Below are 16087 nucleotides of genomic sequence, written 5' to 3'. Positions count from 1 at the left end.
GTGCGAGCTTCCATCACAGGACAGGAATAGCTTGTGTGCAGCAGTGCACGCTTCCATCACAGGCCAGGAACAGCTTGTAGAGCAGCAGTGCAAGCTTCTCTCACAGTGACAGGAACAGCTTGTGCAGCAGCAGTGCAAGCTTCCCCCACAGGCCAGGAATAGCTTGTGCAGTAGCAGTGCAAGCTTCCATCCTAGGACAGGAATAGCTTGTGCAGCAGCAGTGTAAGCTTCCATCAGAGGACAGGATTCGCTTGCACAGCAGCAGTGCAAGCTTCCCTCACAGTGATAGGACATGTATAGCTTGGGCAATAGCAGTGCAAGCTTCAACCACAGGACAGAAATAGCTTGTACAGCAGCAGTGCAAGCTTCCCTCACAGTGATAGGATATATAAAGCCTGTGCAACAGCAGTGCAAGCTTCCCTCACAGTGGCAGGAATCGCTTGTTCAGCAGCAATGCAAGCTTCCCTCACAGTGGCAGGAATCGCTTGTTCAGCAGCAGTGCAAGCTTCCCTCACAGTGGCAGGAATCGCTTGTTCAGCAGCAGTGCAAGCTTCCCTCACAGTGGCAGGAATCGCTTGTTCAGCAGCAGTGCAAGCTTCCCTCACAGTGGCAGGAATCGCTTGTTCAGCAGCAGTGCAAGCTTCCGTCACAGTGACAGAAATAGCTTGTGGAGAATCAGTGCAAGGTTCCCTCACAGGAGTGGAATAACTTGGGCAGCAGCAGAATCGAGACCAGGCAGCCTTGGGTGTCAAGAAATAAAGAGACGGGAAATGTAGGGGATCGGAGAAAGAGGTACAAGGTGGAATCAAGACCAGGCAGCCTCGGTATTCATGAGATAAAGAAAGAGAAAGGAAGCGTAGGGGCGGAGGAAAGAGGCATGAGATGGTTCCAAGACCAGGCAGCCTCAGTATTCATGAGATAAAGAGACAGGAAGTGTAGGAGGTGGAAGAAAGAGGTGGAAAATATTATAAGTAAAGGTAAGGTAAAGAACCGGTAGGGTGGTGAAAGAAACAGCCATTAGGTGGAACTAAGACTCCTTAGCCTTTGTATTCAGCAACACTAGCATCCGGCAGGGTCAGAGGTCGGTTTCTTAAACAAAATAAACCCTCTGAGTTCCTGCGCTAATTACTATTACTATTTTTTACAAATTAAGCACCGTGTACAATTTCTGTTCTTCCCACATTAGAACCAGGGCACCTCACGCCTGATCTACACCAGGACTAGGACTCCGATCCTCGATACGAGTGGGCGCGATGGGCTGCCCCCCCCCCCCTTTCCAATGTAATTGGTACAGCCGGTGAGGTTTATGAAGCCCACCATCAGACAGGAGTATGGTTGAAATCAAACGAGGGCCACATACAAGAGACACGACTGAAAGATGCTTGGGTCAGATGGTCTTTTTATCCTAAGGAGACCCACTGTATCAAACATGTGGGTCGAAACGTCGACAGTGGCGTGGGGATTATTCACCGAATTTTGGCATTCTGGATCAGTATTTATTCTGGACTGTTCTGTTTTGAATCATGGATGCTAATGATGGCGTACGTGTGTATCATATATGAATCATTGCGCTTTCGCGCCTATGAGCACCACGCTGCCTGCGCCTTATTATTGAGATATCATTTAGCAGCTTTTGCATACAACAATAAAGTTGTAATAGTGTGATGATCAAATATTGATAGGTGTTTTTTACCTCATGATGATTTTTAAGTGAAACCCACAGAACTGTTTGTTCTTTACGTTGATCTACACCATACATGCCAACATTTTAGAAAAAGAAAGTGGGAGACGTAAAAAAAAAAAAAAAAAACGAATTGGGAGAATGTATTTCTCCTACTGACTTCTATTGAAGGAGGGGCAATTTCAGGCGGGAGGCAACCAAAATTAAGGGCCTGATTGAGATATTGGCGGACGAGTTACTCCACCACAACAGTGACAGATATCCTGTCCACCGAAATCTAAACCCCATTATATCCTATGGGATCTAGATTTCGTCAGACAGGACATCCGTCACCGCTGTGACAGAGTAACTCATCCGCCAAGATCTCAATCACGCCTAAAACCATTTTTGGTTAGAAAAATCGGGCGTCTCCCACCTGAACCGGTTGTATTGGCATGTATGCTACCTCACTGTCAGTTATTGTATTCTGTGACCATAACTAGCTCTTACAAGGTGCCAAAATCCTGCCTGACACAGCCCTTTGAGTTGTCAGGCCTGGCCCTTTCCAAGGGCATATAGCTGATCCAGGTTTAGGGCCGATCGCGCAAAGGCTCTGGCCTGCTGTAATCTCTCTGTGGGCTTTTAACCACACCCACCGCACACCCATCAGTTTCGTTGGTTTGTGGGCTTGCCTTTTAAAAATCGTTTGATTTTATTTGTGAATGGAATGCATACGTCATGCCTTTTCCAGTGTTTAGCCCTTCTGGAGCCCACTGACCAACTACTGAAAACATATGAGGCTCCTTGTTTTCAGCATGGTTTCTGGACTACTTTTTCTTTTTATTTCCTACGCTGCACGATCTCGCTGCACATTTGCTGATACATTTGTCTGCGAACAAACTTCTGTTTCATTGTGTGCGCTCCTTCACGCTCATGGTGTGGCGCTTTAAATCGGGTCACTTTGGTAAAACTGTATTACTTTTCATTTTCATTTTATAACGCAATAAAAGTCCGGTTAGGACTTTACAACGCTAATAGCTATAAGTCGAGCAAATGCGAGACCCATTGCATTGCAAATGCTTGTTATATTTTGGTGTAGGGAAGTGAGCACACACATTACTTATCCCAACCCACTTTTCTTCATCACTACAGGGTGGGATGCGGAAGCTGGAAACTCAGATGGCATCAACCCGGAAGTTCTCATCTCCTTGGCCGCCCCAAAGAAGTGCGCCACGCGTTTCCAGGGCAAACACCATTTCCTGGCGGGCCGCTTCCTCCCCTATGACCTGCAGAAGAAGTTTGAGCTGAACCTTCCAGAGTACCCGGGGGCAGAGTGTGTAATACCGCTCTAAGACGAGGGGTTGAGAAATCAAAATATACAGACGTGAAACATAAGAAGTCTTTTTTCAACAACATAAAAAAGACTAAATTTAAGCATTTTGTAGTTTTTTCAAATGGGAAGCGAAACGTGTACTACTGCGGACAAGGGAGCACTTAAGAATATTCAGCTGCTTTGCATGGAAACATGAGGCACGTGCAGATGGAGATTGTTTTTTGAGGTCGAAATCTTCCGTACCTTAAACAATAACAAGATTAATCCCACAATTTCAAAAATTGTGTACACACAATACTTCCAAAGTTTAAAAAAAGTACAAAAAATTCCAAAATTGAAGGAAGAAAACCTCCTCACCCAAACATGTTGGGAAAAAATGTTCCCCGTCGAAAATCGGAGCAGTAAAAAAATCTCCCCTAGCAAATAAATACTCTGAAAGTAAAAAATCTACATCACCCAAAATTGTGAAGGAAATTCCCATGTCAGCTTAAAGTATTCAATTTCCTTGAAAATATTGAAGAAATAGAACTGCCCAGGTGGTGTGTGATAATCTAGTTGCTTTAAAGTGAAGTGAACACCCTGAACTCCAAATGTTATAAGTGAAAAACACCCCGGATAAGAATATTCATATATATTTTTTTAATTCTGAGCCCGAAATCTTGAAATAAAAATTTATCCAAAGTTCAAAATGCAGAAATATAACTACTACCCTGGCACAAAACTGGCAATGCGTATATTCAATTGCACTAAACTTTCAAAGTAAATATACTTTAGTTGTCTTATATTCAAAATTTGGAAGCAAAATTATTTCTTAGCCTAAAATAACGGAAACTAAACTATCTAACACGTTCACATTGATGAAATTAAAATACTTTACACCTCCTAAAATTAATGATATAAAAAATGCTTTAGGAACCAAAAGTAGAGGTGTTTGATATCATATTTGCAGTGACTTAGCTTTACAAAAGTAGCAAACTTGGAAACGCTTTATTGTTGAGAATTTTGCCACTTTTGGATAATGTAAAACACGTTTAACACAAAAAAAAGAAATCCTGTAAAAACGTTTTCTCCTATTAAAAATGTATTTTCTGCTCTTATTTTTTTTTAAATCATTCTTTTGGAGAATGTTATATCCACCATGTTTTTACTCAAAACAACAGAAACTGTGATGAATTTAAGAGGTTGTAAAATTAAAAAACCTTTAGTAGGAATACGTTTGCAATGCACATTAACTAAAAGTGCTCAGAAATCTGAAAACATTTCAGTGCATACCTATACAGCCTAATTACGCGTGCTGCTGTACCTCTGTGTGTTTGTGAGGTATTTCCTATTATAGGTTCAACACAAATTACATTCAAACTTTAACAAAAAAATGGCTGGAGGAATAAAATTAACAAGTGGTAGCAGTATTTCCCTGCGCGACTTTTGCACATGATTTTAACGCCCATCTCGTATTACGGCTGATACTGGTATAAATATTCGAGAGCTGAAAGTTTTGGAAGTGAAAACAAAAACAAGGGATTTCTCTTTACTTGTCAAGAAGCATGGTTTCTCAGTTCTTTGGTAAATCAAAAGGTCTTACCTCTGATTTCTTTTAGGGACAGTCTTATGTTTTTGTCAACTTTCTAACCATTTTAGCGTAGCTGCCCACAGAGATTTATAAGATCCCGCAGAATGCAATAATAATTTAAATTTGGTGTTGGAGGTTTTCACATTTGACCACAAAAGATCCACCAACCTAAATATTATTTAAGTATTAAGATTGGTTAAGAGGCCTGAAGTCATTCTTTTTAGTTCAGTTTGAAAGTGTATTTCTGGGAGACCAAGCTTTATAGAGATTATTATTTAGTTCCCCGATGTATCCATCTCTGGTATTGGAAATTTGTTTCCTTTTGTGGGAGATCTGATAACATTGCATTCATTTTGTGGAGGTTTGAAGACTCATTTTTCAGGATGAATAGAGGATTTGGTGATCAATCGCAGGATCTGGGAGGATGAGGGAGACTTTTGGAGCTCAGAGACACGTGGGCCGGCTGAGTGACACGTCCTATGTCTGTGCCAAGGGTTTCCTGATCTGTGTCGGAGGGCAACTGGACATTCCCAGTGGTAGTACAAGAAGCTTATTTTATTTGTAACAAATGTGTCAATTATATATGAATCGTGTTGTAGATAAGAAAAACCAAAAAACAAATTAAAAAACATGTAGCATTTTGTAACAAATATATGAAGACTGTATGAGGGGGCAAGAGGTTTCCCACTTGGCTGATATGTGTAATCAAAACTTTACTCTCCTAGATTGTGACTTAGAATCATGTGACCATGAAGGGATGGTGCAGAAATGGAAGTAGAGATCATATCTATGGAGATGACTAATTTCATTGGTCGATTCCATCTTACTTCTGTTGAGGTAAGCGGATACAGGCAGTACACACCATAACATCTAAGTTAGTGCTTTTGTACCCATGAAATACCTCCCCGTAGGAAGATCTCCCAAACCCACTCTTACCGTGTGCTCCAGCAAACTATATTCCTCCAAGTGAAAGTCATCGTTTTACATAGTGACAAAGTGTGGGAATTGAGAGGTTTGGGAGACACATACCCCTAAACCTCTCTGATGTAGTTCCGATTGGGGCCAGAATGTCTCTGATGTTTGTCTGAGATGATGATTCTGCCTTAAATAAAATAAATTTTTGTGGATTATTTATTTACATTTGGAGCGTGTTGTGAGGTTTGTTGAAGAGGTAGACACTGGAAGACAATGTAGGCGCGACTGAGCAACTTAGCCTGGTAGAGTTGTTCAAATACTCTATACGTGAGGCACTCTCTCCTCCCCAGTATGACACTGTGATAGATGAGAAAGCTCTCAACACAGACCTAAAGGAGGGCACCACAACAAGAGGAGACAACAACTCTCGTACAAACACATTCAGAGAAGATAGCCCTCCGGCCGTCCCTCCCCGCAGAGTACACTGCAGGTGCCACCTCACTCAGTGGTCCAACCACCCTACCCTTCCCTCATCCCATAGATGAGGAACACCTCAGGCCTCCCTCCTTTACTATTCAAGGATGGTCCCTCCTCCAGCACGTACATAATCGGGGTCACCACCACAATGCAATGAGGAGACAACTAATGCACTCCCTCCACATCACTCAGGCCAAAGCCTGGTTGTAGCCACACAACGCAAAACAGAGGAGAAAACCACTCAACACCAACAACCAATCTCTACATTCACTGCACACCCACTGCAGCACGCTTGCGTCGCTGAGAGAAGACACCCACTACAGCCTTCTCATGCCACCAAGCGGGAATATTAAATTCAGCTGTCTCGCGTCATTCAGAACTGCCATCCACACCAGCCACCCCATGGACCAATAGATCTGCATATGCCAGAGCTATTGACTTTGGCAATGTGTTTTAGTCATTATGTACATCAGTGTGCTGCTGTTCAGCAAGACTAAACGTTAGTGGCGTGCAGCGGGGTGTTGGGTAGAGTGGAATGGAGTAGAATGGAGTAGAATGGAGTGTGGTGGACTGGGGTAGATTGGAGTTGGGAAGATTGGAGGGGGAGAGTTGGGTAAATTATCATGGTAGATTGAATTGAAGTAGACTGAGGTGGAGTGGGGTACACTGGAGTGGAGAAGATTGTGGTAGATTAGAGTGAGTTAATATGGAATGGGGTAGATTGGGGAATAGTGGGGTTGATTGGGGTAGAGTGGAGTAAGGTAGACTGGATTGGATTGGGGTAGCTTAGATTAGAGTGTGGTAGATTGGGTGGATTATAGTAGGGTGGAACGAAATAGAGTGGGTGCAGATTGGGGTAGGTTGAAGTGGGGTAGATAGGGGTAGAGTTGAGTGGGGTAAATTGGGGAAGTGGGGCAGATGGGGTGGGGTAGACTGGAGTATGGTAGAGTGGGGTAGATCGGAGTTGAGTAGATTGGGGTAAATTAGAGCGGGGAGATTGAATTGGGGTTGGCTGGGGTGAAGTGGAATTGATTGGGGTGGAGTTGGTAGATTGGAGTGGACTGGGGTGGAGTAGATCTCACTGGGGTAAATTGGACTGGGATAGATCGGACTGGGGTAGACCTGGGTGGAGTGAAGTAGGATATGTTGGGGTAGATTGGGGAATAGTGGAGTGGGGTTGGGTAGATTAGGATGAAGTGGGGTAGATTGAGTGGATTATGGTAGCGTAGACTGGTGTGAAGTGGGGTAGATTGGAGTGTGATTGGGTAGATTATGGTGGGGTAGACTGGAGTGAAGGGGGGGTATACTAAAGTGGAGTGGGGTACGCTGAAGTGGGTAGATTGGAGTGGAGTTGGCTACAGTAGTGTGGGGTAGATTGGCTGAAGTGTGGTAGATTGTAGTGGGATAGACTGGGTTAGGGTGGGATAGATTGGAGAGGAGTAAACTGGGTAGATTGGATGGGGTAGATTGGAGTAGGGTAGTTTGGGGTGGAGTGGGGTAGGGTAGATTAGAGTGGGATGGAGAAGGAAGGATTGGGGTGGACTGGGTTAGATCGGACTGGAGTGGGGTAGATTTGGGTGGCATATAGCAGAGTGGAATGGACTGTGGTGGAGTGGGGTAGGTTGGGTGGATTAGAGCGCGGTAGACTGGATTAGAGTGGGGTAGCCTGGAGTGCGGTAGAGTTGGATAGATAGGAGTGGAGTTAAGACTGGAGTGAGCTAGATTGGGGAAGAGTGGAGTGGGGTAGAGTGGAATGTAGTGGGGTAGATTAGGGTGGAGTGGGGTACAATGGGTGGATTAGAATAGGGTATATCGGAATGGAGTGAGGTAGATTAGGGTGGAGTGGGGTACAATGGGTGGATTAGAGTGGGATAGACTGGAGTGCAGTGGAGTTGGATAGATTGGAGAGGAGTAAACTGGGGTAGATTGGAGTAGGGTAGTTTGGGGTGGAGTCGGGTGGAGTGGGGTAGGGTAGATTGGAGTGGGATGGAGAAGGAAGGATTGGGGTGGACTGGGTTAGATTGGACTGGAGTGGGGTAGATTAGGGTGGAGTGGGGTACAATGGGTGGATAAGAGTGGGATAGACTGGAGTGCAGTGGAGTTAGATAGATTGGAGAGGAGTAAACTGGGGTAGATTGGACTGGACGGGGTTGATTGGAGTAGGGTAGTTTGGGGTGTAGTGGGGTAGGGTAGATTGGAGTGGGATGGAGAAGGAAGGATTGGGGTGGACTGGGTTAGATTGGACTGGAGTGGGGTAGATTTGGGTGGCATATGGCAGAGTGGAATGGACTGGATTAGAGTGGGGTAGCCTGGAGTGCAGTGGAGTTGGATAGATTGGAATGGAGTCGAGAGTGGAGTGAGCTAGATTGGGGAAGAGTGAAGTGAGGTAGAGTGGAATGTAGTGAGGTAGATTAGGGTGGAGTGGAGTACAGTGGGTGGATTAGAGTAGGGTATATTGGAATGGAGTGGGATAGATTATGGTGGAATGGAGTACAGTGGGTGGATTAGAGTAGAGTATATTGGAATGGAGTGGGGTAGATTAGGGTGGAGTGGGGTACAAGGGTGGATTAGAGTAGGGTATATCGGAATGGAGTGGGGTAGATTAGGGTGGAGTGGAGTACAGTGGGTGGATTAGAGTAGGGTATATCAGAATGGAGTGGGGTAGGTTGGGTGGATTAGAGTGGGGTAGCCTGGAGTGCAGTGGAGTTGGATAGATTGAAGTGGAGTCGAGAGTGGAGTGAGCTAGATTGGGGAAGAGTGAGGTAGAGTGGAATGTAGTGGGGTAGATTAGAGTGGAGTGGGGTACAAGGGGTGGATTAGAGTAGGGTATTCGGAATGGAGTGGGGTAGGTTGAAGAGCGAGTGGCATAGTGTGGAGTATACATGGTGTGATAGCACACTGCAATTACAGTCAATACATTTTCAATTGAAATGACCCTTACATTTGCACTGAAATACGGTTTTACTGCAGACAAACGATAATGTGTGCAACAGCCATCACCTAGAGTATTGATGAGTTTTGATCTTATTCAAATATTTGTTTCCACCACACTTCGGAATTACAAAAAAAGTGCTTCATTTGTACTCATTCTGAAACATCAGCATAGTTATTTTTTTTGTGTGTGCTAGAAAAAAAACATCCTACACACTCTCCTATCACAAGGGTTCTCAGCAGGATTGTCACATAAATTCTCACATTGAAGCAAGAGAAAGAAAATTAAAGCCAAGCTCCCTCAGAAGACAGGGCCTGCTGACACTGGACACCTCTCTTTGAATGCACAGCAAATGCAACAAAAAAAACAGGATTTAAAGGATTGTTTGCAGAAAGCGAGTTTGTGGTAGAATACAGTAATGAAGGTTTGGGCAACAAGAGGGACAAGCTCAAGCTGGACAGCCTTAAGAAAATAAAGCCAGCAAATAGAAAGCTACACGTTACATGGTAATGTGAAATATTACACGTAAATAGCAGGGGAATGGGATATGTATTTGTGTGGAAGTTAAGAGCTGTAGAATAATATTGATGTAGGTTAAAATGTCAGGTGACAGTTGCACTGTCAAGCCAGACCTAAAAATCCTTATAGGTTATTGACTGCCCTCCTCCCATCTGTGCTGCCGCCAGAGAAAAACAACATCAATTATTTAGTTATCTAAGACACTTTTACAGCGTTTCACTATTATGTGTGTGCCCTCAAATTCCAACCTCAGGCAGCTGGATAAATAAACAAAATGATCACAGCTGTGTGGAGGGCAAGTACTTTTTTGTGTGGAAGCACACAACTCCTGCCCAATCAAAACATGTACTCCTGGCTCTTAACATATGGGTGAAGCCAAAGCCCCTCTCTAATGATGCTCACATAATTTTCTGGCCACAGCTGCCCTGTCAAGCCACACCATAACTATATAATGGGCCTTACCCATCACATTATCGCATCATTTTTGTGCTGCATCAGTTCTGATGTCATGGCCACGCAACGTGTGACACAAAATGTGTCAGTTTATGCAATAAAGCTGTTTAAGGTACTCAAAATTACTAATCCCTGAAAGCAGAATAATGATGTTAAAAAGCTAAATCTGTTGGAAGGTACCACAGACCACGCGGGCTTCCTGGTAGGTATCAACACAAATGCAACAGACTGGTGGTGAAGTGCTGGAACTGTCACTTTGTGACAGAAAAAGATGCAAGCAGTGATTAATTGAAAAAAAAAAAAAAAAAGTGCCAGGGACCTCATGAATGGGTCACTGCAGAGTGCACAACCCATTGCCCCTGCCAGTACTGCCAATGTCATACCAACACAGCCACTAACCATCACAGTCTAAGTGTGATCATTTAGAATATTCCTTCCCCCCAAAGCTACAAGAATGGCTTAGGCAGCGGGTTTTAGTCATTTTAATGCACATTTAGTTAATAAACAACTATTGTTGTGGTCATCTTTAACTTAGCAGACAGCGCCACCAATAGGCAGACTATCATAAGTGCAGGTGTTGACAATTACGTTCTGGTGCTGAGCACCGAAAACCACTGCTCAAATTAAGCACTGGGTACAAGTACTGAAGTGTAGATATTACTTATTCGTAATAACAACTAATATGGAAGATATAGTTATGTTTGTTTTGTAGAGCACGTCTATCATCCCACTCCGGTATCATGGCACTAAAAACAAGTTGTAAACCTGCTCGTAGATGCTGTATCAATTTTCATTCAATCTGAAGGAAGAGCCATAGCTTAATATTTCTCCTAAAGCGCGGATGATCTGGCTCTCCTTTGATTGCATCCGGAAGCAGATCCCACTTTTCAGTTCCAACTACCGAAAATACTCTGAGTACGTGTGGGAACACCTAAAGCATGATCTGAGAGGAGAAAGACTTGGTTAATGAACCACTTAATGCAAAGTTATTTAAACAAAATTCTCTCATTTATTGGCTCCCACTGTAGTTCTGCCCTCACTGGAGAGATATGAAAGCTGTGTTGTACCCTGTAGACAAACTTGCTGCAAAGTTCTGACTCAGCTGTAGTTTGTTAAGGAGACAGGCTGGTAGGCTCAGATAGACGCAATTACAATATTCTAGGTGAGATGACACAAATGCATTTAGAAGAGTGATGTTTTGAAATAGAGTAAATATCAATCAATCAATCAGAAATGTGTAGAGCGAGCTACTCACCCATGAGGGTCTCAAGGCACTGAGGTTGGGTGGGGGGTGGGGGGTGCTGCTACTGCTTGAACAGCCAGGTCTTGAGAAGTTTTCTGAAGGTAAGGAAATCTGTGGTCTGAGCAGGTGGGTGGGAAGAGTGTTCCACATCTTGGCGGTGAGGTGTGAGAATGATCTGGCCCCGGTTGTAGTTCTACAGATGCGTGGGACAGTTGCGAGGTCAGCGGAGCGGAGATGCCTGGTCGGGGTGTAGAAGGAGAGCCGTCTGTTGAGGTATTCTGGCCCGTTGTTGTCCAGTGCTTTGTGAGCGTGGGTGAAGAGTTTGAAGGTGATTCTCTTGTTGATGGGAAGCCAGTGCAGGCCTCTCAGATATGGCCTGTGATGTGGCAGTGGCAGAGGATGTCCAGGATGAGGTGTGTGGAGGCGTACTGGATGTGTTCCAGCCTTCTGGAGTTTGACCGTGGTTCCTGCGTAGAGGGCATTGCCGTAGTTCACTTTGCTGTTTACGAGGGCTTGGGTGACTGTTCTTCTGGTTTCGGTGGGGATCCATTTGTAGATCTTTTGGAGGGTGTTGAAGCAGGAGGAGGATGTGGCGTTGACTTGCTGGGTCATGGATAATGAGGAACCCAAGATGAATCCTAGGCTGCGTACGTGGTCGGTGGAGCCCTTGTTTAAGTGAGCACCATTGAAATAGGCAGGCCTAAGCCACAGTTGATGCTTGATCTGTAAGAGAATGCAGAATCAGTCTCGACACCCGGGCTCTTGACTGTTGGTACAAATGAAGGTGAGGCCCCTAAACTATGTGCCCATCGTGTAGATGTCGGTGCTGCCATAGGTTTCAACTGACCTAGGATCTATGCTGCAGACAGGGATGCCTAAAATCCTGGCATTCTTGCCACTTTCAAACACTCTAAAGGTGGCACCTCATACGGTGAAGGGGTGATGAGGTGCTGGCAGGGGGCGTGTATAGGCCCCGGGTGGAATTTCAATTACGCTGGAGTAATTGGAGTAATTTCCATTGTTCTGCATTTCTTGTTGACATGGAATTCCCGAAAATAACACAATTACTCCTGCGAGTACTCCTGCTCTCATAATTAAGAGTAATTTGTGGGAAACAAAACCGAGCGCCAGGGCACATTTAGCGAGTGTGAGCTCAAGCTCTTTGTTCAAGTTCTGCTGCATTTAGCACTATGGGCCTGATTCTCGCGGGAACCGCCATATGGCCGCTCCGCGGTCGAAAGACCGCGGAGGCCATTCAGGCTTTCCCGCTGGGCTGGCGGGCGACCGTCAGTAGGCCGCCCGCCAGCCCAGCGGGAAACCCCTCCCCACGAGGAAGCCGGCTCCGAGTGGAGCCGGCGGAGTGGGTATGTGCGACGGGTGCAGTGGCACCCGTCGCGTATTTCAGTGTCTGCATAGCAGACACTGAAATACATAGTGGGGCCCTCTTACGGGGGCCCCTGCAGTGCCCATGCCATTGGCATGGGCACTGCAGGGGCCCCCAGGGGCCCCGCGGCACCCCCTACCGCCATCCTGTTCCTGGCGGGAGACCCGCCAGGAACAGGATGGCGGTAGGGGGTGTCAGAATCCCCATGGCGGCGGAGCGCGCTCCGCCGCCATGGGGGATTCACACGGGCAGCGGAAAACCGGCGGGAGACCGCCGGTTTTCCGCATCTGACCGCGGCCGAACCGCCGCGGTCAGAATGCCCTGCGGGGCACCGCCGGCCTGTCGGCGGTGCTCCCGCCGACCCTGGCCCCGGCGGTCAGAGACCGCCGGGGTCAGAATGACCCCCTATTTCTTTGCACAAAATGCAACCTCGTGCCCATTTTGGATGCGAAGGGGCATTTTTCTGGTAAGAAATGGCGCAAAATGCAGAATATTTTTCTGGGGTAGTTATGCATTCTTGCAGAATTCTTAGGTAATTCCATCTGACTACACTACGCTGAATTACGTACCTTACGCCCACCCCACGCTTGTGCCCGCTTGAGAGAGGGGGGAGTTGTTCGGAGTTCTCTGCATGGTCTAGAACTCTTCTCTGCTCATTAAATACTCCCCAGGGCCCTGGGAAGTCCCGGTCCAGAACTTCAGGGCCTTAAAGGTATGTGTTTCCTCTTCATCTGTCTCTCCTAGCAGGACGGTGAATCCAACCTGACAGCTGTTTGTTACAGAAACATACTTGTGGTTTTACTGTGTTCTCTGGCAGTAGATGAGATGTGTTCAGTGTGTCACTCCATCCGATAAACAGATGTTTTCCCACATCTGCATTTGGGCCTGTCTGCGGCCCAGGATCTGCTCAGTCACTTAGTGAATCATTGTGGCAGACTGAATTTGTTTGTCTGTCACACCCCTGGGATGGCTGGGGCACATACCTTCCACCTGAAACAAGCATTTACATATGCAGTAGATTTTCTCTTGCTCAACCCTACCCTGGAAACCCAGGCCTTGGCAGAGATGCATCTGTCCTGCCCTTTGGAGAAAGGGTTGTCTCAGCTTGAACACCAGCTTACAACTTACATATGTTCCTATATTTGTTCACTCTGCTTCAACTTTAACTAAAATATATTTAAAACTATTTACCTGCAAGCCTTTCCACTACCAGAGCAGGACACCCTCTTTCCTTCATCTCGGCATGAGGAACGGTGCCTCCTTCAAACCCAGGGAGCAAAGTTCTCAACTTGGGAGTAGTCTTTCATAGTGAGGTACAACTTAGCCACCCCTCAAAAAAAGGATCTTCCAGAACAGCATTCTGCCATCCACATCTGCTGAAAGGGGTTCTGCTGTTGTCCCATGCTTACAGATGTGTCTTCAATCCTTGTGGTGGCCAAGTCACACCCAGAAGTCCGCAGCTGCAATACACTGACATCCTTGTGGTTCTCTGTCACAACAACAGAGTTCAGGACCGTGCAGCTCCCTGCTGATGTGTTTGAAACAATATCACCACTTCCCACCATGTCTAAAATCCCTCCACTGGCTCCAGGAGCAGCAAGAACAAACTCAAGACCCCCACTGCTGACCACACAAGTACCTGAGAAAACTCCTCGCCTACCAGCCAACAACCTCAGGCCTCACAACAGGGGCTGCATTAAACATAGGGTGCATCGACAACCCTTCACCAAATGCCACTTGACTGCTTGCCCAACTAAATTCAAGAGATTTGGTGGTCAAACTTGTCAAGTTCATGGCACCTCCTTGTGGAATTCCAAACCATCACATCTGAGATTTCAAATATAACTTTGCATAACTCATACAATCTCATGTATTCTCCAAACCTATTCAAGCCACGTATGCTCATTTTGTCCTCAGATCTGGCTGGTCAGATGACTGATAACAGCACAGTTTCTGCACCCCCAGCCTTGCCATCTTTTCTGAACATTTCTAATGATGGGCACGACCTGTCCCTCCAGCACTGTCCTCTGAGCCGCCTATCAATATATGGACCCTAGCCTAAGGCCTGTTCTAAGGCCACTGGACAGCTGTTAGTAACGCTTCACAAAGATCCTACATAATAATAGTAATCATGCTATACCAGGAGTTACCACCATCCCATGAGAGGGCTATTTAAATAGGACACAACATAACACAACAATCTGTCAGGAATTATCAACATTGTGCAATGAATGCCCACAATGTGCAAGAATTCCCATTGTGCTGCTGGAATCACTGTTCTGCCAAGGATGCAGGGGCGTCTCCTCCGCAATGCCGGAGGAGCGTCGCCCCCCTAGCTAAGAGCCAGCAGCTGAAAAATAAAACGATATTTCATTATCATTTTTTACGGTTGAGCGTGCAAAGCGCTCTGTCCCTGGTGTAATCTCTTTATGGGCTTTTAACCATGCCCAGCAGTTTGGTTGGTTTGTGGGCTTGCCTTTCAAAATTGGCTTGATTTTATTAGTGAAAGGCATGCATACGTCATGCCTTTTCCGGTGTTTCGCCCTCCTCGAGCGCACTGGCCAGCTACTGAAAACATACGAGGTTGGATGTTTTCCGTTTGGTTTCTGGACTACATTTTCTTTTTATTTCGTAGGCAGCGTGATCTCCCTGGACAGTAATCGAGTGCTTTGCATGACATCAACTCAGTTACATGGATAATTGCACTTTTGCCGATATGTTTCACTGCGAGCGAACTTCTGTTTCCTTTTGTGTGTCTGCATTGCGCTCATGGTGGCCGTCGGCCCGCTTATGTGAAACTGTTTTACTTTTTAGTTTATGTGGCAAGAAAAGTCCGGTTAGGAGTGAACATAACCAGCATATGCTCAGTAGTGGAAGCTTCCTATACCTAACACTGAAAGGTACAGTCTGGGTGGCAGCAGTGCAAGCTGCACACCGAACACTGGAAGATGCAGCCTGAGCGACAGCAGTGCAAGCTTCACACCTAACACTGGAAGGTACAGTCTGGGTGGCAGCAGTGCAAGCTGCACACCGAACACTGGAAGATGCAGCCTGAGCGACAGCAGTGCAAGCTTCACACCTAACACTGGAAGGTACAGTCTGGGTGGCAGCAGTGCAAGCTGCACACCGAACACTGGAAGGTGCAGCCTGGGCGGCAGCAGTGCAAGCTTCACACCTAACACTGGAAGGTACAGTCTGGGTGGCAGCAGTGCAAGCTGCACACCGAACACTGGAAGGTGCAGCCTGGGCGGCAGCAGTGCAAGCTGCACACCGAACACTGGAAGATGCAGCCTGAGCGACAGCAGTGCAAGCTTCACACCTAACACTGGAAGGTACAGTCTGGGTGGCAGCAGTGCAAGCTGCACACCGAACACTGGAAGATGCAGCCTGAGCGACAGCAGTGCAAGCTTCACACCTAACACTGGAAGGTACAGTCTGGGTGGCAGCAGTGCAAGCTTCACACCTAACACTGGAAGGTACAGTCTGGGTGGCAGCAGTGCAAGCTGCACACCGAACACTGGAAGGTGCAGCCTGGGCAGCAGCAGTGCAAGCTGCACACCGAACACTGGAGGGTGCAGCCTGGGCAGCAGCAGTGCAAGCT

At 46.3% G+C, this 16087-nt stretch overlaps 1 protein-coding gene across 1 annotated transcript in view; it reads left to right on the top strand.

Annotated features, from left to right (window-relative positions):
• Positions 1-5213, top strand: part of YJEFN3 (YjeF N-terminal domain containing 3) — a 193484-nt gene extending 188271 nt beyond the window's left edge. Inside the window, exon 6 of the mRNA XM_069216356.1 lies at positions 2813-5213. Within this exon, the coding sequence (XP_069072457.1) occupies positions 2813-3012 (200 nt within the window). The 3' untranslated portion in view covers positions 3013-5213. The remainder of the gene's footprint in view (positions 1-2812) is intronic.
• Positions 5214-16087: the final 10874 nt, after the last annotated feature.

The sequence above is a fragment of the Pleurodeles waltl genome, chromosome 12, assembly GCF_031143425.1.
Source record: "Pleurodeles waltl isolate 20211129_DDA chromosome 12, aPleWal1.hap1.20221129, whole genome shotgun sequence".
Taxonomy (NCBI): domain Eukaryota; kingdom Metazoa; phylum Chordata; class Amphibia; order Caudata; family Salamandridae; genus Pleurodeles; species Pleurodeles waltl.
Note: the sequence above shows the minus strand (reverse complement) of the source record. Positions and strands in the feature narration are given on the sequence as shown.